Raw genomic sequence first — 26106 nt, 5'->3', positions numbered from 1 at the left:
GCTTAGAAGCATGATTGAAAGCGAAAGTTTGTTTTTATGGTGTCCTGTATCTTCTCCCCGTTGCAGTAACTGTTTAAGCTGTTTCAGCTGCTGACCTGACCGGTAATCATCTGTGGGTTTCAGTGGTGACGCATCCATAAATCAGCATCTCTTCGCGAGAGGCACGTGTCTCACGTCAGTAAGTGGGACATATCTCAATATGTGGAAGGTGTGCACACGTGGTCACCCAAAATACTCAAACACATTGATTAACATGTCGAACATCAGTCAGGTTAAAACTGCTAAAGATCCATGATGATAGACAACATCCAACTTTATGCAGGTGTTGTCATTTTGCAGTATGAAAGACTATGAAAGATAGCAGCTACATCTGGTGGGCGCTTGGCTTGACTGGAGGCTATAATTAACCTTGTCATTTAAAACCCACTGATATCTACAGGAAGTGAAATCATAACAGTGATTTCATGAATGCTCCCCCTCCCGCCACCATCCCAGCCCAACGCAGGGAGCGGTGCCTCCAATGTAACACCTTCAGCAGGAGTACTACATGTATGAGGTAATTGTTGTTTGGTCATGTGAGCCGCTGCAGCAGCTGTCAAATGTGATGATAGCAGGAGAATCCTCGGCACCGCCCCCTTCAGCTGATTGGACGGCTCGTAGTCGCCTAGGGACCATCAACCAAGAGATCATCTTATAGAGGGAAGGGGTGGGCGGTTATAAAGATTAGTTTGAACAACACACGGAGATAGATTGAAGAATAGAAACTATCGATGTTGTAAAACTACAGTAAAGCCTCACTTTAAATGCCTGCAAGTTTAGCAAACTGGTGTTGTTGTGCTACTGTGGCTTGTGCTTATTTGCTGACTCTATTATTATTATTTTTTCTTTCACACAATCAGTTTCTAGATATGAGACGTTTCCTGCCAAACTGTGACTTGGCTGATTATAAATGTAGATTGTGTTTTCACTTGAAGATGGTATCTGGTTTATGTGGTTATATTTTACTGCTGTTCTGCTGCTGCACTGCCTCATCTCACATTTATAAACTCAGAAATGAAACAAAAGATAAGGTGTGAACATGGACTGCAACAGCGCTATCAAATGTGTGGTCTAAGCGAGACGAGCTCTTCAAAACAAACTTGTCTCTTGTTGCCCCAAACTTTTACGATTAAGAAGTCTTTAGCTGACTTTGGGATTCCCCTTAGCTTTCGCCAGGTCTTGACTCTTTAAATGCCCACAAAGCAGAGACAAAGATTTGGAGAGAGAAGAAAATAGGCTGCACATGTGCCTGCTCACTCCTTTTCACTTCAAAAAGAGTTGCTCCTTATTAAGATGGCTAGGGGTGCACTAATTCAAAGAGACAGCCCACACCTGGCCAACTGCATTGCAGAGGTCAAATCTGTGTGCCTCCTTCACTTCTTTCATAAACACATGCCTCCTCCTGTGGCGTCTCCATCTGCAGCTCCCTGGTCCCATCTCACATATCGCATATTCCATCCATCCCACACACACACACACACACACACACACACACACACACACACACACACACACACACACACACACACACACACACACACACAGCAGGACAGTAAGGATGGATCGTCTATTCATCCTCGCAGCCACAAAGTCATGTGAAAAGCAAACAGAGAGAGAGAGGGAGACGCCTAAATTTAGAGTCTGAATGTTGACTCAGACTTAGGTTACACCATTTCCAAACTGACAGACTGGGTATATTCTTTCATTTTATTAACAAGTGTTCAGTGACACATGCATGTATGGCCGACATATATCAGTACTGTCTTTATTTAAAGATTTATTGATACTTTAAAGGAGGTTTAATGTCATTTTTTCCATGGACATCCTACTGTGAAGCTTATAAGCCAATAAACTTTGTACCAGCCTTGGATTGAGAAAGATTCAGATGGTGTGTGGAAACTAATGGTAAGTTTATCTCAAAAACAGGATATTGTTTTATTTCCTGTGACACCCCGTAACAGAAATCTAATGTTTGCACACGGGATCCTTCTAAATAGTGTAAATAGTGTAATTCCTCTGTGATCCAGGCATTCACAGCAGGCGGACTGTACTTTATCCGGAGCCCCTTGGTTTTAAACCCAAGCCCCGCCTCTTCAGTAGGCTAAGCGCACCCACCTTATCCACCAGCGGCACAGTGCGCCAGGGAGCAAGAGCACAGGCTGCACCGTGGAGAGGGCATGGTAGACATGCAGTACCGGCAGAAAACGCTTCCGATATTGGGTTTAAGGAGACAGCTTATTTGAAAACCGGATTGGGCCGAGGGGATCTTATTCTTTCTGATAGTCGTACAAAAAATACAATTAAAAAAAAGGAACTCATTGACATTTGGAAGAACCTGATGGGTAGTGGGGAGGAGGGGAGAACGATGCAGTTCCAGCCCGACTCGGTGAGCCGCGCAGTCCGCCTCCGACGCTGGTGATGCCCGCCGTGCGGGGATCACCGCCCAGCAGCAGCAGCAAGAGGAGGAACAGAAGGAGGAGGAGGAGGTCAGGATAACAAGGGCGTCAGGGGCCGATGATGTCGTTGGGAAGGTCGGGATCATGGCAAACGGAACCGGTACTATCATGTTAAAATGCGTCGTGGTCGGAGACGGTGCGGTGGGTAAAACGTGTCTGCTGATGAGCTATGCCAATGACGCCTTTCCAGAGGAGTATGTACCCACGGTCTTTGATCATTATGCAGGTAGGAACACAGTTCTGCTGTTCGCCTTTATTATCTCATAATAGCCTGACATACTGAACTGCTGCCGCTCTGTGCTCACTGATAATTGGCCACATGCGAATCTAAGAGAAGAGAGATTTTAGAGACCCCCACCCCACCACTCTTCCTCCAACTGCATTGCATCTGTTGCTATAATCAAAACCACTTGTTTGCCGTCTTCATAGCACAGAGGGGCTGGGACCCCCCCGCCCACCAGCACTCCCCACCCTCACCCCTTGGTTCCTCCTCTAAACTGCTCTTTGTCATTTCCTTACAGTGAGCGTCAACGTCGGAGGAAAGCAGTACTTGTTGGGACTGTATGACACAGCTGGTCAGGTAAAGTTTATTTTTTCCTCTGGCTCTGTGCCAAGCACGTCAAGGACACGCACACATGCACACACGCCCCAGCTCTATCTCGGTCTCCCCATGTGCTCCTGGGACCAATAACTATCCAACAGCGCCTTGGAAACACCCACAGGCTTCATATTCAGGCCAGACACTAAGCTGCAACAGGTGATGGGTTTCGCACATGACTTTAACTGCCAGAGTGTGCTGTGGCATGGACAGTGATGGCAGTGAAGGGGTTTCAATAGTTCTATTATGTGGAGAACAGGGCTCCTATGTCCAGTAGTGATGTCACAGGTTTGTTAATAGGGCTGCTTAATGCTTGGGCCTTTTCTTTACAATGTGCCATTCAGTGGGCGAGAGTTACAACTGTAATACACACACACACACACACACAAAATAATGTGTCCCCTCAGCAGAAGAGCCAGTGTACACACAGATGGAGGAAGCTACTTGAAACACACAGCACACAGAAGCTCACTGAGGTGTGCGTATAGGAAAGACCCTGAATTATTTGTCTTTAGTGTAAAAGTTATCATTTGGTTTTTATGGCCGTTTTGGTTTGATGTGAATAGCTAAGCGACAGCAGCTAAAGAGGAAGCAGTTAGCACATCAACTCTTTACATTAATATTTGCTTGTTTTCTTAGTCGTATTTCACACTATGACTGGATACGTCTGCAAAGTCTTCATCAGTGTTTTTCATTATTGATTATAGGAGATGGTTATCAGCAAATTAGCTGAAAATGAAAACCAAGAACTAAAAAGAATTGTATTCAAACACAATCTGTAGAAACATTTGCAGGTTGGATGCCTGTTTGACATGTACTGACAGTGTAGTTTGGAGACTACATGAACCTGTGTGCCAATGAAGCTACTTGTATCCAGGTTTTCCAGTAAAGGTGATGGGAGGTGTTGGGTTTAACTCTCGCAGGATGTCGTTGAAGCGTTATGTTAGGAAAGAAGCTGAAAAAGGCTTCAAAAAGAATTTCTAAAGGCCACATTGGCAGGTACTACCAACCTCAAACTAAGCAAAAATTGTGCCTTTGAAACTAAAATAATATTTGTTATTCACTGGGGACTAGGGCTGTGCGATATGACCAAAATCTCATATCCCGATATAAAACCTCTATCGTCCCATAACGATATAAACCATTTTTTAAAAAAATATTTTCTGTAAATTCTGTGAATCTCGGGTAGGTGAAGTGTTTCCTGCTGGGCGTCGTGTAGCTGGAGTCGAGTGTTTTAACCGATGTATGAAACTACACATTTTTAGACATAGGTTGTAAAGGCCGCTGTTTTCTTTGTTAGTATTTATTACACGGCGTGCTGCGGGGTAAAGCCTGTTCTAACGTTTGAGTCTAAGGTTGATTTTTTTAGCACCTGACGACTCTATTTTTGCTTCTCATCCGTCAATACTCTGCATACTTTTTCCACGTGATTCCGTTTATTTTGAAAAGTCTCAACAGGATCTTGAGCTTTATTGTGAAAGGTTTATGTGGAAAATAAACAAGCGGACATGCGATGGTGTTACCGTCGTTGTTGCTAACGACAACCCATAAAAACAGGCTCTTGTCCGTCTGTAGTGTGGTTATATAAAATAAAAGAGAAATACATAACTTTAAGAAATTAATATAACCATTACAGTGACCATCAAAACGATGAAATAATATTGCCGTAAAGAGTTTATTTTGCGACACCACGAAACAAACGATAGCATAAAATGAAACGATAGATGTTTTTATATCGTCATCCGATATATTTCGTTATATCGAACAGCCCTACTGGGAACGATTAGATCGTTCCCAAAAGACTAATCAACACCTAATCAACCATTTTTAACTGCTAAACGACTTATCATTTGCTGGCTTTACATGGAAGTTTGCAGTGGACCTTTATTTTTTTTTTTTTAAAGTAGTTTCACAGTGAACTTTGACTGTTTGTTCTAACAGATTACCATTTACATTTTCGATGATAACTTGCAGGCTCTACCTGAGCAGATTTAGGCGGCCCATCTACCTGCAGAGAGCATCTCTTGTCAAATGGGGGCAGTCAAAAATATGTCGTACAGCCGCTCTGTGGGCTACTCTTGTGCTTTTGTCGGTCCATGAGTCAGCCACGGAAAAGAGCAAAGTTACAAACAGACAAAGAGCTGACGCCAAGCTGAGTGTTAAAAACAACACTGTCACTGTCTGCGCTTTTCCTGCTGCTTCTCCTGTTCCTGACGAACTCCGCCGCTCGTCCACTTGTCGGCCGGTCAGCATTTGCTTGACGCGCAGCATCATCCACATCGCGTACTGTGCAGTTGGGTTTTTGGAAGAACTCACAGGAGCACATTTGTGGTGGTTGAAATTCCCAAAAATATCTCCTCAGGTGGGCACAGACACAGTAGCTTAACTTAAGCCTAGTTTAGTTGCCCAGTGCCTCACCTTTGGTAACATGTTCTTCTATTTTTATTGTTCAGTTACATTAGTGGTCCACTGATCCAACTTTTCCACCTCCGATTCAGTACAGATACCTTGCTTTAGCGTAACTTTTGATACACTGTTACATTAATAAGCATTTGATGATCTCTGCACCCCTAATAATGAGATTTGACACTTAAGTATATGTGGTTCATTATGGTTTGATGACCGTTAGTGTGGGTTCTGGAACATTCCAAGGGTAGCCCTAGTAAATAATTACGTAGGCATTTATTGAATTGGTAAGAAAATAAAGCACAATAGGCTCAAAATACAACAAAGAAAAAAAGATATCAAGGTTATTCACCTTGATTAAATTGCACAAGGATTAGGCTTTCAGTGTGAGTCTACCTTCTCTTACTGATCACACACTCATGTCACTTTTGGAGCTGACAAACGGGTTAAGAGAAATAATATTAACCTCCTAGGACCTGGCGTCCACATATGTGGACATCACATTTTGGGTTATTTAGACCAAAATACTCAAGTTTGCTCTACAAGGGCCTGATATCCACTTACGAGGACATTATACTGCTACTGTTCTATCAACATTTTAAATGAATATCCTCATATGTAGCTCTCATTTTTCTCAGAAACAAAAATTAGGTAAAAAAAAAAAATCTGGTAAATTTTTTACATTCATCGTCTCCCAATCAGCCCAAATATCAATGGAAGAGTTTGGGTCTTAGGAGGTTAATGAAGTTGATGACCAAGTGTTGTTTTATCCCAAGTGCAGTAAAACCTTCCAAATAAGCGTTTTACAAACTGTGACAACAGTGTGAGTGAGCAAGTGATGTTATCGTCATCTCTGTTTGTTTTTCTTTTGGTTTGTTTTTTTAGTTGTGCCAACTAACATGACCGAGGCTACTTCGGATGTGCAGTAAACGTGTGCATGGTGGTGGGAGCATCGTGGTTTAGGCTTTCTTTGCTACCTCAGTCTGGATGCTTCACAGCCATTTTGAGAAAAAGGATTTCACAATTGTGCCATAACATTTTAAAGAACAGTGTCAGGGTAGCACTTCATGGCCTGAATCTTTGGAGAGGTTTGGTGAAAACATGAGTAAATCATCAAGCACAAAAAAATAAGCAAATTAATGTTTTTAGGAATTACAGAGTCGGTTTTATCACATTACCTAATTAGGATGCCGTGGCATGACCTAGGGAGAGCTGTCCAGTCAAGACATCTAAGCAGTACTGATGAACTCGAAACTGTTTGCTAGCTCTAAAATTCCCCAATCATTGTGAAAGTCTTATTAGCAGCAACAGGAAATGTCTGATCGAGGTTCTCCAAATCGCTAAATTCATGAGATCACTTTCTTTTTCTATAGTCTGCTGTTTGGACAGTGTTATTAGCTTAGTCAGAGTCAAAGGAGCTTGCAAAGAAAAGCGTCTGGACTTCTTTAAGTTAGAAGTCCAGACGCTTTTCTTTGCAAGCTCCTTTGACTACAATGACCTGGATGACTGAGAACCTTCACAGATATATATCTTAGTCAGATCATGTTTGTGACTCAGATGACAATCAGGCCACATATTATCTGTAATGCGTTCAGAAATCCCAGTAATTTCAAATGGCAAACGCTCTGAATGGGCCTCTCTTGTATCATTTCACGATTTTCAGGCGTTTCTATGGCTAAAGCAAAGGACTAAAGGCACCCTGTAGATGTTTAAACCTCCAGTAGTGATTTAAAGCAAGAGTTTAACGAGTGTGTAACAGATTTTATTTTGTGCACGTACAAGAACCAGAGAAGCATGTGGACAGCTGCATAGACCTTCCTGTGTAGGGTATGCCTCTTTCCTGCTCATTAACAGTTGGCAGCTCAGAATAACCTAGCAATAGTTCAACAGCTGAGCAGTAGAAGAAGAAGGCATGCTTACTGTATATTGCACAACTCATAATACTCAAACACTGGCTGTGCAAATGAGGAGGAAGGAAATGGATTCAGCACTTTTTTAGACACAAGACTAACACACAATGTGTTTTGGTGAGAAAAACTGAATGCACTCAACTATGATTTTCTTGCGTTAAGGCCTTCTGGTCTAACTTCAGCTGCACAGGACAGCAAACAGTCTGTCACCCATAATTAACCTCCTCCTACTTACAGCAACCTAAAACTACACTCTTGCCAGAAGCTGAATAGTTATTAACACTTCTTGTGACCTGTTCCGATGTGATCCATGCAGCAGAGAGACAAATGCAAAGCTCAGAAAGGTCAGATTTGGCATATTTAGCTTCACAAACCCTGATTCACACACAAATCTGTGAGTGGGAAAAGATCGCAGACAGCCTGCATTTTTCTTCCCTGTCTTAAACAGCTACCTGTGGCTGCGCTATAATTTTCCCCCCAAGAAAACAGATGGTAGAAGTGTTACTACTCACTTGTGAAAAGAGGAACACAACCTTTTGTCTATTCTGGCGTGTTTGATAGGCTGTGTGTGTGTGTGTGTGTGTGTGTGTGTGTGTCAGAGGAGGGTTTGTTTTCAGCTGATTCAGAGTGTCTCTGAAATGGAGAAGTTCTCCCAGATGTCTGCTGTGGGCGCCGCCGGCCTCCCAGAGTAGAGTTACTGCTCTTGAAAATGTGCCCCCTCACGTTTCTCCCGTGCCTCCGCCCCCGACTCGGCTGACCTTTTTATGTGGAGCACAAGGCCAGCTGGTAATGTTTATAGCTTCAGCGTCTGATCAAAGACTCGATGCCCGCAAAGAGAGGAAAGGGGGAGGAAAATAGTGTGTGTGAGACAGAAAGAGGAAGAGAGAGAGACAGATGCGGGAGGCTAATCTAATGTGTGTGTGTGTTGGGGGGAGGGGTGTGTGTGTGTGTGTGTGTGAAATAGCTTTGGTTAAATTCAGACGCCTCTGTTTAGTTTTCCTTTCCATTTCTCTCCTGTTGATGTAAAACTCACCCTTCATTACGTCCACCTCTGTGTTCATTTGGCTTCGATCTCCCTGCAATATTTATATTCCTGGCATTGGCTGGAGCTCCCATAATGCTTCGCTAATTCCCAACGCCTTTCAGCAACCTTACGTACGCATTGGGGTCGGCGGTCGCGACTCTGTGCTGTCACGTTGGTGTCACATGTCACTCAGTGCCACATAATCACAGCTCGGCTCTGAGCCCAGTGCCGCTGCGCCGCATCTGTTGTTGCTATTGCTTCCCTGCCAGTTATCGTCTGCGTCTCTACTCCAAGCACTGCCTATTGAATTATTCCATATGGAAGGTCTGTGAAGTCTAATTCGCTGCAATGTGGCGAGGGAGCAGAGGGGAAAGTCTTTACTTATTCATTCATTCATTCATTCATTCAGTCATTCTCCTGCTGCTGCTGCACTCAAGAAAATCTAGCACCACTGGCGAGGAGGAGCAGGAGGAAACAGGAAGTGGATGCTAAGTGCACTAGAGCCAATGGAAACGACATTCAAGGACAGGAGCTCAGGAGCTGCGACCCCGAGGGATCCGTGTCTTACTACGCTATTAACTTCCACTTTGTAGTTGGATTGTTGCTGATTTGCTCAGCATGTCAGATGCAGTCTTCACTCAGCTGCACTTCCTATGATCACTTTCACATTTCCTGTCCAGGCTTTGGGTACAGTCTGATGAGTCTTTTTTGACTCAGCAACCCAAGGTGGCCTAGTGACCCAATAGGGGTGAAAGGATGACAGGTGGGGACGCGAGTGGGGTTTGGAAGAGGGGGAAACTGGTTTTACTCAGCCATGAGCCGGTCACCAGTCAGCTGCTCCAACACAGAGAAACAGGAGTGCTGTGGGCACGCCTCAGAAAGAGATTTTACACTTCAGAACAACTCTAGTGCTATTCTCTTGAACGGAGTCAACTAATTTGCACATTGCCTGATGATTGAGTGATTAATCAGTCAGTTTGCAACTAATGGATTCTCTTTTTAATAAAGTATCAGAATAGTGAAAAAAGCTCATCACACTTTATACATATCTAAGGCCAAATACTGAAATGCTAGACTAGAGCTTGACCAATACAGGATTTTTAAAAGTGCTCTCTAGTGGAAAACCAGATCAAAAATTAACACGCATCACGTGATTGAAAGGTGTTTGTTTCATTGCTTTACTTTAGAATTCATTATATTTAGTTCTAAATGCTGATGGTAAAGTAGACTTGCTTTATTAATATTTACTTTGTTTGCACTGTGGCTCAGAAAGTGTTCCTCGATGATGAACGCGTCCGCACGTTCATTTCTTAGCTCTGTCCTGGCTTGTTTTAAATGTCACATCATATGAGGTTGACATAGTTGGAATTTTTGAACCAATGACAATAAAGGTCTCAAAGCCTTTTTAGGGTTTTTTTCTGCTTTTATCGGGATAGTGCAGTGGAGAGAAGACAGGAAGGCTGGGAGAGAGCAGGGGGAAGGCATACAGTAAGTCCCAGCAGGCCTCAGGGTCTGCAACAGCCTTTCAGTTTATGGGTTGCTTGCTTTACCCAATGAGCTGTACCGGCGCCCAGAGGTCTTGAATCTTGAAAAAGAAAGTCTTTGTTGACCTTTTGGAAAAATTAGCAGGAGTTGGTTCATTATATCACTTGGCTATGCTGTTGAGACCGGTGCATGAAAGGGCGTTGATAAATGAAAAAAAAAAACACTGGATATTCTCTGTGGCTTTGAAACTTGTGCTTGGACTTCGATTGAAATACCAGACTACAGCTTCTGACTTAGCAAAGGGTGTGTAGTGCATTTTTCTGCCATTTGGATTGGCCTTTGAAGTCAGCACCAGGATTTACATTTTGAAATGATTTAAGTCTCTTCTTGTCTTTCTGAAATGCGCCATGATGTGCAGCACAGCTGGCACCCATCTGGCTTGTAGCTTACAATGCCAAGATGGGTTTTTAGCAGCTTGTGTATTGACAACACATGCATGAAAGATGCATAGGACTGATTCCCAGCATATACATAGTGTTGTGATCCCAATACGCCAGCTTCTCTGGAGGCCGCTGTGAGTGAGTAGGTGATGATTTTCAAGTCTAGAATGAAAACATCTGTCTGTTTTCTTCTGCTCATCCAGTTCAGGGGTGTGGGGATTAAGGATCCTGTCCTTGTTGTCATAGGGCAAGTGGTGTGGTTCACCTAGGACAGGTCACCAGTCACCAGGCTAACACCTGGACACAGGCACAGTTAATCTGACATGAATGTCTTTGGACTGTGGAAGGAAACTGGAGTACCCCGAGGCAGACACAGGAAGATGATGCAGAAAGGCCTATGCAAACCAGAGGGTTTGAATCTTCCTGATGTGGTTTGACAGTGTTAACCGCTGCACCACAAAGCTGCTTATAGTGAATATCTGAATCTGCAAAATGGAACACCAGACACCTAACCAGTGACAACATATTTGGGTACGTGTCTGGTGTAATTATGGGTCCCAGTCAAAATAACATGAAAAACAACTTTGCAGTTAGTGGTAATATGGATGGAGTCAGTTATTTTCGCGTATACAGGCGCTGGCACAGTGTTTAGTGTAGGAATCCACTGTTATGCTGTAACGCTTTCCTTTCCCGCCATGCAAATTTTTCCAACTCCCAGAATACCTGACCAGCGTTTGACTGCGGCACGTTGCCACGAACATGCTTGCTCCTACTGCAAATCGAGGACATGCTGTTACTCTTGAATTAAACAGCTGGGGCCTGTAGTTTAAGAAAATGATTGTGAAATGGTTGTTTGTGAATATTCGCAGCTGTGGATTCACGTGCGTTTAGTCCTCCGGAGAATTTGTTTCCTTTTTTTTGCTTTTTGCAGCAGGAACAAAAAGACTCAAAATCAAAGCCAAACGACACAGAGCAGGATCGAGTGTAGGACCTGAGATAACCTCCTGTGACATCATCGGGGTCTTGACAAAGCTCGAGGAAATCATACAAACCGTTTTTACTAGCCGAGTAATGCTAAGATGAGTAAACTCATATTTATAGAGAAAGTTATTGGTATTCCCTTTGGTTCCTTCTCCAAATTTGTTCATTCATTTGAGTGAGTAAGCGCTTGGATTAGTGGATTATCCCTTAAGGCCATTACCAAAATGCTCCATTATCAAAACACACTGCAACCTGTGGTAAAGAATTTAGATACATCTGGACTGTCAGTTTTATATATTAGTGTTCATAAAATCTTTGTTGTTTCTTTCTTTGTTGTCTATTCACTGCTGTCATTAACATCTATAAATAGAAACGCTGAACAACCAACTTTTTGAATGAACTATGGCAGGATGCTCTCACTGTACAGACATGAATGGACAGAGTGCATTAGAGCTTCAGTCCATGATTAATGATCATTAATCGCCATTAGTGGGAGTAGAAAAAGGCACCACCCCCTCCCTTTTTTGTTTCTGTTTTCTTTTACTCTCGAGGTGAAATAAAGTATTTTGAAATGTGCAGCTTGGCTGATCGGAGTCTGAACTTTGTGATCAGAAGCGTCTCTGCCTGGGCTTGCTTTCCCACCCGGCAGCCATGTTAGAGCAAGAGTCTCTGACGCTGTTGATATAGGCGGTTTATAGAGCCCCGAGGAGGCGATGGAAGTAGAAAGGGAGAAAGATAGAAGAGAGAGAGAGAGTTGTGGAGATGGAGAGGAGGAGGGAATGACTCACTGATATAGCACTCATATGTCACTGAGTCAACAGAGCGCAGTCACACAGCCGAGCGCTCACAGTGGCTCATTGAAGGCGCCGAGTCTGGCCCTGATGGAAGTGTATGGGCATGTATAGACAGACGCTGATAGAGTTTAATGTACACATGCACAAGCTGCTCCTGTTCACCCTTTTTTTCCCTCCATCATTCCTTTCCCGCTGATCATAATATTTACGGTACACTCCCGGCTAACTTGGACAGATCGTTGTGCAGCGTGTCTGAGATGCGCTCATGAACTGCTGGACTGAACCAATAAAAATGTGGGACATATTTTTAATGGAAACTTTTATCCAGAGCACCTTCACGGCAGCGATGGTGTAAACAGTTCTGTTCATTAAATCCGGGATTGGGCGCTGGAGACGTGCTGGACGATACACTGTGAAGACTCTGAATGGCTGCTGTGTTTGCCGTGCGCTGAGGAAACTGTACAGAGATGGGTATCAAACAAGCTTCGGGCCTGTTTACAGTAAACTGCTGAGCGGCTTCCACTGCGTCTGCAGCTTGTGGGGAAATTGGATTCATTTGTGCAGGCAAAGGTTACAAACACACAGGAATGTGACCAGTGTTGGGAAGGTTACTTTTAAAATGTATTCCATTACAGATTACAGAATACATGCCCCAAAATGTATTCTGTAACGTATTCCGTCACGTTACTCAATGAGAGTAACGTATTCTGAATACTTTGGATTACTTAATATATTATCATGCTGTTTACAACTACATGAATGTACTATTGCTGTGTGATTTATTACTGTTGCTGAAGGTCCACGGCTCCGAACCGTAGTAAAGGGACCTCTGGCTAATACGTCGGGTTCGTGTCGGGCTCGTAGCCGAAAACTAGCTTTACTTTGTTGTCTGGGTCAACTTTGCTAGCAAGAGACAGAGAGAGGCATTGAAAGGCTGCTCCAACGGAACTTATTGTTTTCGGAGGAAAACACGAACACGGTGTACAGTCGAGTCTTACTAGCTTACTTACAACTGGGCTCGTCAGGCTCTCTTCTTGGCTGCAGTGGTTGTTATTATTATATTTACATGCTTCCAGCTCCCGTTTTTGCTCGATGACAGCTCGTACTTTTCCTTTTTCTCACTCCCTCGCTCACAGACACATAACGGGTATGGCAGTCCATTCTCCCTGCAGCACGGACTACACTGCCTATGATGCTACATTCTTTAGAGCTATACCTGTAGCATTCTGCCTATTAGCTTAGCACAACAACAACAAAAAGGCCTCTCTCACCCAGGAAACACGCAGAGAGAGAGAGCGTCACACTGTAACCATGGCAACCGTAATGCTGCCGCCTGGAACAACAGAACGTAGCTGTCAAACAAAACCCAAACAGTCCTGACCCGCCACAATATGAAACAGGAAAGTACCGCCGTGTAATCCATTTATTTCAACAAAGTAACTGTATTCTAAATACCACCTTTTTAAACGGTAACTGTAACGGAATACAGTTACTCATATTTTGTACATATTTTAAATACGTAACGGCGGTACATGTATTCCGTTACTCCCCAACACTGAATGTGACACACGAGGTGTATATATGGGACCAGACGAGAGCTGCTGGATGATGTGAATGCAAATATTCCTTTTGCTGTCCCAAAGAAAATAAATAATCTAAATGGACATAGTGTAGGATCTGATGGAGGTGGGCAATGTCCCCAGCACCACCACCAAAAGTAAAAATGTGAATTTCAACCAGATATCTAGATCATATTTAGATTACAGAAATGCAGATGCCTATGCCTCTGTGAGCAGAACATCCACAGCCAACAGAGTATCAAAAATCTGTTTATGCCATTAAAAATTAAACAAAAAGGCATCTTTTTCTCGACGTCTCTTCACTAACCTGATAAGATTCTTTCCGTCTTTCAGTTTTTAATCAATATTATCTGGCAAAGTCACCTTCAACATTTTTCAGGGTCTTTGCTGGGCGGGTAGAATTTGCTTCTCTCTTGTATTACTTTGAAGCAACCGTATTGATAATCAAGCGCCTGATCAACGGAGTCCTCGCCGTTAATGCAGTTGCAGTTCAAACAGGTGCCTCGCCCGTTAATTACGTGGCTTTAGATGTGTGACTTTTAAATTGTTTAACTCATACTATTATACAGGGTGTATTTAAAAGACTAATTCAAAGTGCTTTAATTCTGCAACCCTCTACAGGTAATAATCGAAACACGTACTGTTAGAAAGAGCGGATTCGTGAGTTTGACGTGGTTGAAAGTTGGTAGCGGTGACTCAGACATGCTCGCCAAGGTATGAGACGAGTCTGGAGGGGGACACTTGTGAACATCCTATGTTTTGTATGTAAAACATTATATTAAGTCATGTATTTTAAAACATTTGGCAAATTTCTCTTTCCATTACTTTTAAAGAAATAACCCTTTTAAAATCAGATGTGACCTCCAAGGCTGTAAGAGCAAGTTAATGTTACTATCAGCTCATCCAGGATGCACTAAATATTCATCGCAGCACCCTTACACCAAAACAGTCTATGGAGGTGCCATTCTTAACAATATCTGAATTGTTACCTGATAACCTGATAACCTAACACTGCTCCCGTTAATTCAAATAAAGTCGCCTCTAGGCCCAGAAAAATCAGGTGTAATCTTGGATTACATGAAGAACCAAAAAATACTTTAAGAAGATCTAAAACAGTCCAATCTACCTGCTAAGGGCCTTAAAAAAGCTATGAGTTGGTGTGCAGGGAACAACGGGTACTGTTGTAAAGACCAAAGCTGCTCACACCAAACATCAATCAGATTTTTTTCATTTTTTATTACTATTTTTGTATCAAATGAGTCATTATTAATGGATAGGCATGACCTGACTTTGACATGACCTGGTTTATTAAATGTTGGCTAACCCAAAGAATGAAATACCTGACAAGTCATGATACTTAATCATAATGACACTGAACATGAAGGTTAATAATTCAATATTGCCACATCTCAGTGTTGTAGCAGTGCCCAGAATGAGTTCTACACCTTGATATGCACTAAATGTGTGTAGTGCAGGTTAGTAATGCACTTTGAGGTCGATGTTCTCAGAGTATTTTTTTAAAACTGAGGCAGCAGACACAGGAATATCCCGATGTCATTTCTTATTTTAGGTAAAGCTTATGAAACACTGATAATACAGCTCGCCGGCATTTTCTCATTAGTTGCTCGGTATAATGGTTTTTCCTTCTTACTTGTGAAATAAAATGCCTGTTGGAGACAGTTTATTCTTAGATAATCCTGGTAATAAGATTTAAATTTATTTTTGTCAACCACTGGAAATATCGCTCTAAAGTTGGTTAAGAAATCATATACCTGGACTTCATGTGTAACATGCTATAGCTGACAGTGTGCAAATAATTGCAAAATCTGACAGCTGAGAAACTTTCCATCAGATCATTTTAGCTCGTGTTTCACCTTTGCCTAAACTGTATAACATGTGTTGTGCACAAGGTTTAAAGATTATTCTTATTAATTTTGCTCTCAGGTTTGCTAGCACCGGATAGTTTGCCCTCAAAATGGTTTTATCGGGTGTGAAGGTTCAGCTAGTGTCAGGTTAGATGACACAGGAAATGTACTTAACTTATTGTGCTGTCGAAACACTCAACCAGCCAGTGTAACAAAACTCAACTCCCCCGAGCACTCTGAGGCAATTTTTTACACATGACCTAAGGACATCTTGAAAATCAGGTCGGGGTGTTTACCACATTTATGGATGTCTTTTTTTCAGATGTGGCACACGGCAAGAAGCGCTCTGCTTTAATGTTTTGTCACTACTGGAAATGTTCTATGTGTTTTGGTTAATGGAGAAGCCTGAATAGAACCTGCGTGAGGCAGCGTGCATGATGCCAGTGGTTAATCTGTTAGTCGCACATTGATGCAATCCAAGAATCCCACACGCTTTGTGCTTGGCAAGTCACAGGTGAGCAGCAATCCGATTAGCTTTACGTGTATTTTTATCTGGTATTGCAGAGAAAAGTTCAGGGTTGTGGTACCTGTGTGAACATAGCTTAAGAAAAAAAAGCCTCTAAGAGTTGTTTGAAATCCCTGCATGAGCCCCATCTGTGAAATATCGCACTCATTTGGAAGTAAGAGGATGAAATACTCGTAAAGTATTGAATTATATGCACTTGACCTATTCCAGTGAGGCATTGTTGACTAATGCACAACATGAGCACAGGGCTTGAAGATTTGTATGCTTATTTTATCATCTGCTCCAATTCAATATAAAGTCTGTATATCTTAAATTCATTACCCGGGTGACAAAAATGGAGGACGCCTCTGCCTGGCTGATGTACTGCTGTTTGAGGAGTTTTCTGTCATTCTGCTCATTTTCAAAGCCATTCCCAGCGGTTTGTAATTGAGTTATAGGCGATTCGGTGATAGCACACAGTGCTGTCTGCTTTGGCAAAGAATTGAACTCGCTGAAGGCATCAAGATGAAAGAGTTTAATTTCAGTGTTTGGTTGTCCTTTTGCAGCATCTTGGTCGGACGTTGTATTCAATCTTCTTGATTTCAGTGTCGCAAACAATAAAAGTGACGGAACTGAGACTGATTCACTCAGTCAAGTTGGTTTGGTTGAGTCGTATCTCCTTATGGGAGATCCATTGATTCCCCGTGTCTCTAACCAGCGGCAGGAAAAACGTGTCGAAAAGACTTCATCTTTGGCAAGGACAAGGGAGCGCCTGATCTGGCTCACAAAGGGCAGTGTTGCATTGGTGAATTGGTCATTTACACCACACATATATCGGAGATGGCAGTGTGTCTGGTTCTCAGCATCTTGTGGTGATGCCTTGTGCTCAGCTCGCATTAAAGGACTGCAAATGTGATATAATAACTGATTGTCTGTCAGAAAGGGAACTCTCACATTAACGTCATCTTCTTGGTATTCTTTTCTTGTTTTAACTCGGACCCTAGTGCACATAACACAGCTCAGGAGCCACTTTGGCACTGTGTAGCTCTCTGGTCATCATTCTGAGCTCATCTCATAATCCTTTAATAATCGATGAGTAACAGTTTCTCAGATGTGAGGAACAGGAGTGAATCATATCTTCTGAATGTTAACTGGTGCTGCTCTGTCTTCTCCCAGGAGGACTACGACCGCCTGAGGCCGTTGTCCTACCCGATGACCGATGTCTTCCTCATCTGCTTCTCTGTGGTCAACCCCGCCAGCTTCCAGAATGTGCGTGAAGAATGGGTGCCCGAGTTGCAGGAGTACGCTCCCAGTGTCCCTTACTTGCTCATCGGCACGCAGGTTGGTTCTGGAAACACGTAACAGACGCTTCCCATTCTCAGCTGCTTTGCGCATATGTGGTGGATGTACCTGCGTTTGTCATTTCTGACACGCTGGAATGAAATGAGATTACCAGAGAAGAATACACTGTTGAGCTCATACCTGATGTGTTTGGATAGAGATGAAAAAGAATGAAAAATAAACTCAATTACTTGGACATATTTGAACAAACTTGGATCATTTTCATCCAGTATCAGTCTGATCCTGACTCAGAAAGCTAGACCAAGTACAACAGTCACAACGTGGAAGTCCACTTTATATACATAAATGGAGGTGGTGCAGCTACGCTTTCCTTCAAGTCTTCGTTATAGTTTTTTGCTTTATTGGTGACAGTGGTGTCACTGCCGGCTTCTCGCTCTCATTGTTATTAAGCTTGGCGGAAGACTTATTTTACTGCTCTTATGGTAACATTATGTACTGTCAACGGCCTGATTAACATTATTTCACTTCACTTGTATCCTGTCAGTTCCACTCTGCCCACAATGTATGTGTGAGTGTGTTTGTTTGTTTGTGTGTGTGAGAAGATGCTCTTACAATCAGGGAAAGGGGCATAAGTGAAAAACAGTGAAAAAATGCCTGTCGTCATTAATTCACTAATAAATATAATTTAAATTAAAAATTTACTTATTATAAGTAAATTTATATTCCTGGATGTATTTATTTTTTTTAGGTTTTGTTTTTATAAAGTTATGTGAGCAAGTGTAAGTCAAGTCTAATGTTATCTTACATAAAGGAATGATTCTCAGTCGCTAACATAAAGATGATTAGCATAAGCGAGTTTTAGCGTTAGCACAAATGCCAATAGCAAGTGCTGCTGTACATTAACAAACATGCTGGTTACTCTAACATGAATATATATAATATGGAATATAAAAACAGTAAAAAAACACACAACAAAAAACGAAAAAACTGGGACACAGTTTTGTAAATTTTACCAGAAAGCTTTGTTAGCATGCTAGTTGCATCCTTGCAGTTAGCTACAGTGACAAAGCAATCTCTCCATTCCTCCGTCTGTAGCTGTCAAGTAATCCTCCTGCTGTGCTTCTGTCTCATAATCCGCCTCCTTTGTCTGTGTTTACATTCACACACTGAGCTGCTGTACTTCACATAACCCTCGTGTCTCTTTTCCAAAAGCATCTGATTGACATCTCTGCTGTTGTAATAAGAGCTCAGCTGAGGAGCTGACGTATGAGAAATAAAGAAAAATTTCACATTCAGAAGACAGCAGAACTTTGCAGTGGTATTAAAAGTTGAAGCAGTTATTTTATTAACAGCTAGATTTTCATAAAATAAATCCGCACCTAGCATAATCCATCTATCCATTCTCCTCTGCTAAGCTATTTTTTTCACACCAAACACAATAATATCAAACCTATTTCTTTATAAATGACTATAAACAACATATTGTATTAGATTACACGTAAAAAAGACAAATGATGATAGCTGATCAACTGGGAACTGGGAACTAAGAGTAGGCGCATATCTAAAAGTACAGGTGCTGAAATAGACAGTAGGTGTTAGCATGGAGGAATTAGATATTAGCTGTCTGGCTAATACTGCAGTACTCCACAGCTGACTCTAGATTTATTTGTGTTTCTCTGATTCATGCAGTTATTTAGTTATATGGGGGATAAAAAAGTGGTGTAACCTACCATTTACCAAGAAAGTTGAAAAGTGATAAAGAACAATGTATTTTCTTTTTCTTACACTGTTTTCTTCAACTTAGAAATTAGCCTATTTCAGTATAAACACCATCCAGACTTTGTTTTTTCTGCTTTGCACTGGTGTTGTGATTACATCATGAGTCATGCAGTGTATTAGTTTTGTGATTAACTCATGAAATATATTATCAATGCATAAGGTTGATGTAAAATGTATGTATTAACCCTCTAATTTACTTACCATCCTGTCATATGTCGATTAGCTGTATCCTTCACTCTGATTGGTAGTTGCTTCAATCGTTTGCGGTTGCCAAGTTTAACTTGGGAACCGTGCTTTTTGCAGTGTATTGCAAGTTGGAAGTAATGAAGTTGGTAAAGTTGCTGACTGAAACATTAAAGCTTTGGTCTGTAAAACCAAAACACCGAGCTGAAAGATGCTAAAGTGATCAGTGATGCTGAGGGCAGATGTAGATCCGAGTCTGGAAGAGACCATTTTCAAATTCCACGATTATGTTTTTCAGCCACTGTCATTATAAAAGTACTAATTAGTGCAGCTTTAAGCCCAGCCACTCATGTAGTCGAGGAGCTGTGAAGCTGAGCCAAAGAACAGAAGAAATAATTTATTAAATAACAGCAAAAATATGGAACGGCCAGTACAAACCTGACCAACGATCTCAGGCTGATTTGTCACATATCGCTTTAGGCGTTTTATGTCCCTGTGTTAAATGTGAGGTTTAAATCTGTTAAAGAAGCAATTAACAGTTTACTGATTCTTATGACACAACATTAATCCAGAGCATTAGCTTATTTCCTAAACCTTAAAAGTCACGGCCAATATCGCGTTTGCTTAAAACTGAGGGCAGTTGTGGATTTTTTGGGGTTCCCTGGCAACCAAATGCCAGTGCAGCCGAGCCCCAGCAGTGATGAGGAGGCTGGAGTGGGTGTCTGATTTATCTTGTGTCAGCTGATGTTTACTGCGCTGTTATCAGTTCCTGCTATAACTCACTCGCCGCTCCACTGGCTGGATGCTGATATGTGCACGCTGCCGCAAATCTCCCCAATCAAGAAATAGGTTAATGAAGGCTGCTCCCTGTTAGCTTTAGCAGTTGGATTTGTTGGTTGTAACAGGATATCACTGAGATATGGACGGCTGTAGGTGGAGAAGGTTCCAGTGAATAAAAGGAGAGTGAAGAAACTTGTGGTTGTCTGTGAAATTGCTTTGCACAAGAGCAGGAAGTGTGGGCCAACATGGCTGTGTTACAAAATGAGAGCTCACACTGTCAGTTACAGCTCATTCCTATGTATAGAAGCAATGATGAAATCCCTCTGTGTTATGCAAATATGAGCTATTAATAAAATCTATATCATAACAGCAATACTAATGTTGACTCAGCTAAAAGAAGCGTACCTTATCTTTTTCAGATTGATCTCCGTGATGACCCCAAAACCATTGCCAAACTAAATGACATGAAGGAGAAGCCCATTGCCACCGAGCAAGGACAGAAACTGGCAAAGGAGGTTTGTATGCCGAACTAAAGGGAAGCTTCTATTTTCACTTTCGCTGTTGCAGAATTGAGCTGTCCAGTCCAGTTAGATTCCTGTGTGTGGATTTGACCTAGGAATGTCTCTTTAGAAATTCTTGGAATCAAGACCTTTGCGGATTCTTCGACTTCCAGGAATACATTCCGGACCAACACAGATGTCCAGCAGAGTTCGAGACTCTGCACCATAGATACCAAGGGCGATCTGTGATTAATCACTCCTGTCAGGCAGAGAGCATGAATAAGGCTCAGTCTTTCAAAACATTACTGCCTAGATTCATTTTAAAGTCTGTATCCGTGCCGTTTTGGCAATGTAAGATTTCAATGCGATTCTCGTCTCATGGAGTCATGAAGTTTTCTGAGGCCTCAAGGAAACTTGGAAGAACATGTCGGGTCAAATTAGACCCCTTTTCCTCAAAGTGAGCAGCATTTTACCTTGGGTATTGTTTCCTATAGTTGCTGTTGTAGGTAACCCATCTTCCATAATCCAACTCAAGATTAGAATTTTTTTTTTAAAAAAGGGTAAATTTAAAATATTTTTAAGAAATAGTTTATCCAGTCATGTGAAAAATAACTATTTCCCATATTTGAAGAAGCAAAAGTGATTCTAATTGAAAAAATACATAGTAAAAATACATCCTAGTCCAACAATTGATGCAAAACACTTTGAGGGAGTGATAGATTGCAGCTTTTCCTGTATAAATAAAGGTCTATAGCTTGCTTTGCTGTTTGGGATCCCATCATGCCAACATCTAAAGAACATTTTGAAGCCTTCAGAAGCAAAGTCTGTAAGTCTGGTAAATTATTTAAAGGAGCTCCAAACAGTTCAGAAAGAAAAGAAGGAAAAAAATCATCCCATTGTAAGGAAAAGTAGTGTGGATTTCATGACTGGCTGCCCTGTTACATTCAAGTCAGATATTTTGATATAAAAACCAGTCTGATGATCTAAAAATTCCATCAGAAGATATAAAGGAAACTCTTGCAGCTCCTTTGTTAACACGTCATGTGCCTTCACAGTTCTACACTGCAGACAGATTTCACCTGGGAGCCGTGCCACTAATGGTATTTGCTGTTCAAAAAGAGCTTTAAAGCAAAGCTACCGTTGGCCGTTGCAGAGTTCACGCCTTTCTAAAGTAACTGTGCTCTGGACGGTCAAATCAAAGATAAATTTGTTTGGCCACAGTAAAAACAGAGTCAACATTTTAGAAGAAAAGCTGAAAAATCATGATAGTGAAAATGTTTGAGGTTACTGTGCTTCCTTTGGACAGTACAAAGGAATGACTTGACAAAAGAAATAAGTGTTTACAAATCTTTAATTTGGATCCCCAATGAATGCTAACCTCTAAAAAGCTCTTTAGTTAGGTGCTAAAGAGCTTTTTTGGTCTAGCCTTTTTGTTTAGATGGGAAGGGTCTGAAAGTTTTGGAATATCACTTATGTACTTATATCAATTATAGTTTTTTTTTTATCTATAAGATGTTATATATTTTTTAAATTAAAAATGCTTTTAATGAAAGCTAAAGGCATCAAGTATATGTTGACTATCCTACTGAAAAAGCAACTTTTTACACAAAGCAGGTGTTTGAAGGGCCTTTTTTCATATTGGACATGAAATAATAAATGTTTCTGGCTTTAAAGGGCTAACTTATTTATTCAGTTATGTGAACATTCACCGGGCTGTTTTCTATGCTTGAGCGGCCTCCATAAACATTCCTGTACTGGCCTTGCTCACTTGCCATTAGCTTCTAAAGTTACCCACTAATATCAACCATAGCCAAAGCAAATAATATATGATTACACTGCTAGCCTGATACAATTATAGCATTCAGCGTTTCTAGCTAGCAGAGCTGCTGCTGAGCCTCTTCCACTCTTATTACATTTCCTTTTTAATGGATGGGTGTCGTAGCATTGTGGCAGAGGTGATCCAAAAACCCAGGACTGGTAAATGGATACTCTTAGACACTATTATAGCTCTAAAGAAAATATAAATCTGGTGAAAACTGTGCTTCTCTGTTTTCCAGTTATATCCATCTTACAGTTCACACTTTAGGACTGCTTAATATCCAAAGGTACAAAGGTGGCACTTGCATATAAACCATAGAAAAAAGCTGTTAAATAACAAACATGTCAACTTTACCAAGAAGCACGAGAGAAAATGGAGATAAGTTATATGCTACATAGATGTATTTGAGATCAGGAATTTAATTTTCTTCTGATCTTTAAGCCAATCACTTGCCAGATAGCTCTATGTCAATGACCGGACCTCCATTTTGTCTTGGATGAAGCCCATAAGGGTGAAAAGTTGGCGTGTTCGTTGACATTGGCAGACTAAATTGGTAAAGTTCAGATTCATCAACTTTTTCCTGATGTTTTGTGCAAGTGACGTCTTTGTGCCTTTGGGTATTTAACTCTTTGATAGTGCTACAGTTTGGCATATCTACCAATCTACAAGAAAGTGAATAGACACATTTTCCAAACTATTTTAATGTCAGTGCCGTTTGAACGTTGCGTTGCTGTGACTGACGATCCCTCTGTTCTCTTTAGATTGGTGCATGTTGCTATGTGGAATGTTCAGCATTGACCCAGAAGGGCCTGAAGACGGTGTTTGACGAGGCCATCATTGCCATCCTGACCCCCAAGAGAAAGAAGGGGTCTCTGAAAAGGAGACTGGGGCCTCGCTGCATTAACTGCTGTCTGATTACGTGATACATATACTCAGAGATCATTCAGCAATCAACCACAAACCAAACCTGAACTGAGAACAAAAGACGGGCAGAAAAATGCACAGACAGCAGCTGAGACAAAAGAGAGGACTGAAAGGACAAAACGAGAGCTACTTTGGAGCTCTTTGATGGCCATAACTCTTTCTTGCTGTCCAGCACTGGGGTTAGGGTTGCAGTTTACTACCAAAGGAGCACAAAGCCCAAGTCAGTCTCTTCTTTTAAAAGACTTTTGCCTCAGAAGCACATTCTTTTATAACCATTTTTAATCATTTTTCTGTATAGTGTTGTTGTATGCTGTCATATGGACAAAAAAACAAACAAAAAAACAAAACACAAAATGACATTGAATGACTAATGCTACATTTTAAAGAGCTCATGTCATTTATGTTTATGGGAGGTAGATTATTGATTAGTATATTTCTAAATACAAGATCAAATGTGCAAGAGAAAAGACCAGAAATAATGAGCTATTGAAAGAAAGAGAGGCTGGCTTTAGTGACACTGTGACGGTGTCCAGGATACTTTTCTGGACATAAGGGCCCAGTTCTTTTTGTTTAAAACTTCTTCCAAAAAGATCTTTGGCCCAAAAAAAAGTCTGTCTCCAATTATTTGTCGTTTGAGAACCTGCTAATGAAAAACCACCCAAGATTGTGTTGGGACAAACGCAGTTCAGATGTCAGATTTTGGATCTAGGACTGAGTGATCTTAAAGTTTGAAAGTCTTGTTTTTTGCCTTATGGAAAATGGGAAAAAATGTTCTATAGCGTGGCATGCCAAAACATTCGAAAAGTTAAGTTGGGAGTCTGATGTCTTAATCAGAGTCTGAGGAGGTTTATTATTCATTTTTGAAATCTATATAATCCAGAGTTTATGAAAAGTCAATCTGTGCAAATAACACTTTATGAGCTTATAAATGTATTTCCTTTATTTTCTGTTATTCTGCAATAATTCTTTAATCGACATTTAAGGAAGTTCTACAAAGAGAAAAGGAGACGAGGGATCTCATTTCAGAAATGAAACTCTGATTCATATCAACGTCCAAAGACTCCAATGCACACGCTTTTATCGAAGTCCGATAGCTGAGATGACCCAATGCTGTACATCTATTGCACAACATGAAGCACAGATGGTGACACTTTGTTTCCTAGCAAAGCCAAGCACATTTCTCTGCTTTCAGAAACTGACCCCATCCCAGAATAGACCGACTGAACCACAGAAGATGCACATTGCTCTATCGGGCACAAGTATGAGCGTAGCACACCATCTTCAGAGTTTATCAAGTCGACAAAAAGTGGTTGGGATGTTTCCTTGAACGTCCCGAATTTCAATTCTTTAGGAAGTGCACAACTGATCCAAACTTCTGAAGTGGTATGAAGGGTTGAAGAACTAGCTGCAACAGCTGTTAGTTAGTAAGCTGTTGCTAATCCTACTTATAAGTTAGGTCGTTACATTTTGGAGATGTGTTCATTACTACATAAAGTTGCACCACAAATAGTAGTTACATACAAGGACATTTGTTGTCATTAAATATTTGCACCTAATGGCCTAGTAGCTGCAAAATAATGTAAGATCTATCAGCTAGCTGAAAAGGCTAATGTTAGCTTCATAGCTGACATATTTGACCATATTTCAAAATAATGTATATTAAGCTATTTATAAGCTGAGGAAAATTATCTGTTACACTTTAAAATAATTTCCAAGTTACAAAATGTTATGCCAATAGCATTAAATGTCAAACATATTGTAAATTAGATCAGCATAATCACTGATTGGTGCTTGTTTTAATGTAGCAACTACTTAGCCTTCTGAAACTGTTGTTTTGGGCATTTTTGATAAAGTTATGTGATATTCTTCAGATCGTATCACAACCATTGTAACCCAAATGACTAAAGCCTTTTCAAGCTTAGATGATTTTTTTAATGTTACATGGTGCAACTCAGTTTGGCAAATCACCAGTTTGAAACTAGCCATTAGCGACTTAGCTAGATATATGAATAGCTGGAACAACCCATGTGCAGGAGACAGTCGTTCAAAAAGTCTGAATCAAAAAAATCGTGTTTTAGGCAATAAGGTCCTGAAATGAAAGCCAGAAGAGATTTAAGGAATTTTTGACCAGCACCCATGGACTATCCCTGTCATTTAAGCGATCTCGTAAAGAATCTGTAACCTCTGAATTGCATTACAATTTAAATAGAAATGGAGATAATAATTCAACTTTAGGATCTAGAGCAAGTACTCCACCCATTCCCCTCCACGAAACAAAGTGTATGCAACAAAGGTCTCCAGCCAATATGTTTATAGGTATGTAACAACTGGAGGTCGGGACTGAACTTTTCTTGCAAGACAGTCATAAAAATGCCAGTGCTTCTTGTTTTTATGCATTTGCTTTTTAAAATCTTTAAAAAGAAAAAAAAAGATTTTAATCAAAGGTGCCAACTTGCTGTTAACTTTCTGTTCAGAGTCAGATACAATGTTTGATTAAAGCTTTAATGTAAAAGGTGCTCCTCCTCTCTGTCCCAGCCTGCATTGTTGTAACTGTCTTTTTGAGCAGCAGAGACGACTGCAGGGTGAACAAGCCTTCTATCTACTGGACAGTTTTGCTTGCTTATGTTGTGTGAAGGTCCACCCTCAGGATCCAGGACCTATAAGTGCCACAGCCACCGATGCATTCTCCCGTTGATGCTTCTTTCTTCTCAATAAATGTGTTTACTGTCTTAAAAA

At 41.1% G+C, this 26106-nt stretch overlaps 1 protein-coding gene and 1 long non-coding RNA gene across 2 annotated transcripts; both read left to right on the top strand.

The window, feature by feature from the left end:
- On the top strand, window positions 1-26106 carry LOC146504976 (rho-related GTP-binding protein RhoQ). Its single transcript, XM_085182800.1, has 5 exons — window positions 1-2721; window positions 3017-3075; window positions 17260-17424; window positions 20547-20642; window positions 23208-26106. The coding sequence occupies exons 1-5, from the start codon at window positions 2580-2582 to the stop codon at window positions 23367-23369; spliced, it is 624 nt and encodes a 207-aa protein (XP_085038926.1). The 5' UTR covers window positions 1-2579; the 3' UTR covers window positions 23370-26106.
- On the top strand, window positions 3187-8891 carry LOC146504977 (uncharacterized). The gene is made up of 2 exons (XR_014877592.1): window positions 3187-6889; window positions 7022-8891. It is a non-coding gene; the product is annotated as an uncharacterized LOC146504977 (long non-coding RNA).

The sequence above is a fragment of the Neolamprologus multifasciatus genome, chromosome 13 (genome assembly GCF_963576455.1).
Source record: "Neolamprologus multifasciatus chromosome 13, fNeoMul1.2, whole genome shotgun sequence".
NCBI classification, from domain to species: domain Eukaryota; kingdom Metazoa; phylum Chordata; class Actinopteri; order Cichliformes; family Cichlidae; genus Neolamprologus; species Neolamprologus multifasciatus.
This window is presented reverse-complemented; position numbering and strand designations above follow the sequence as displayed.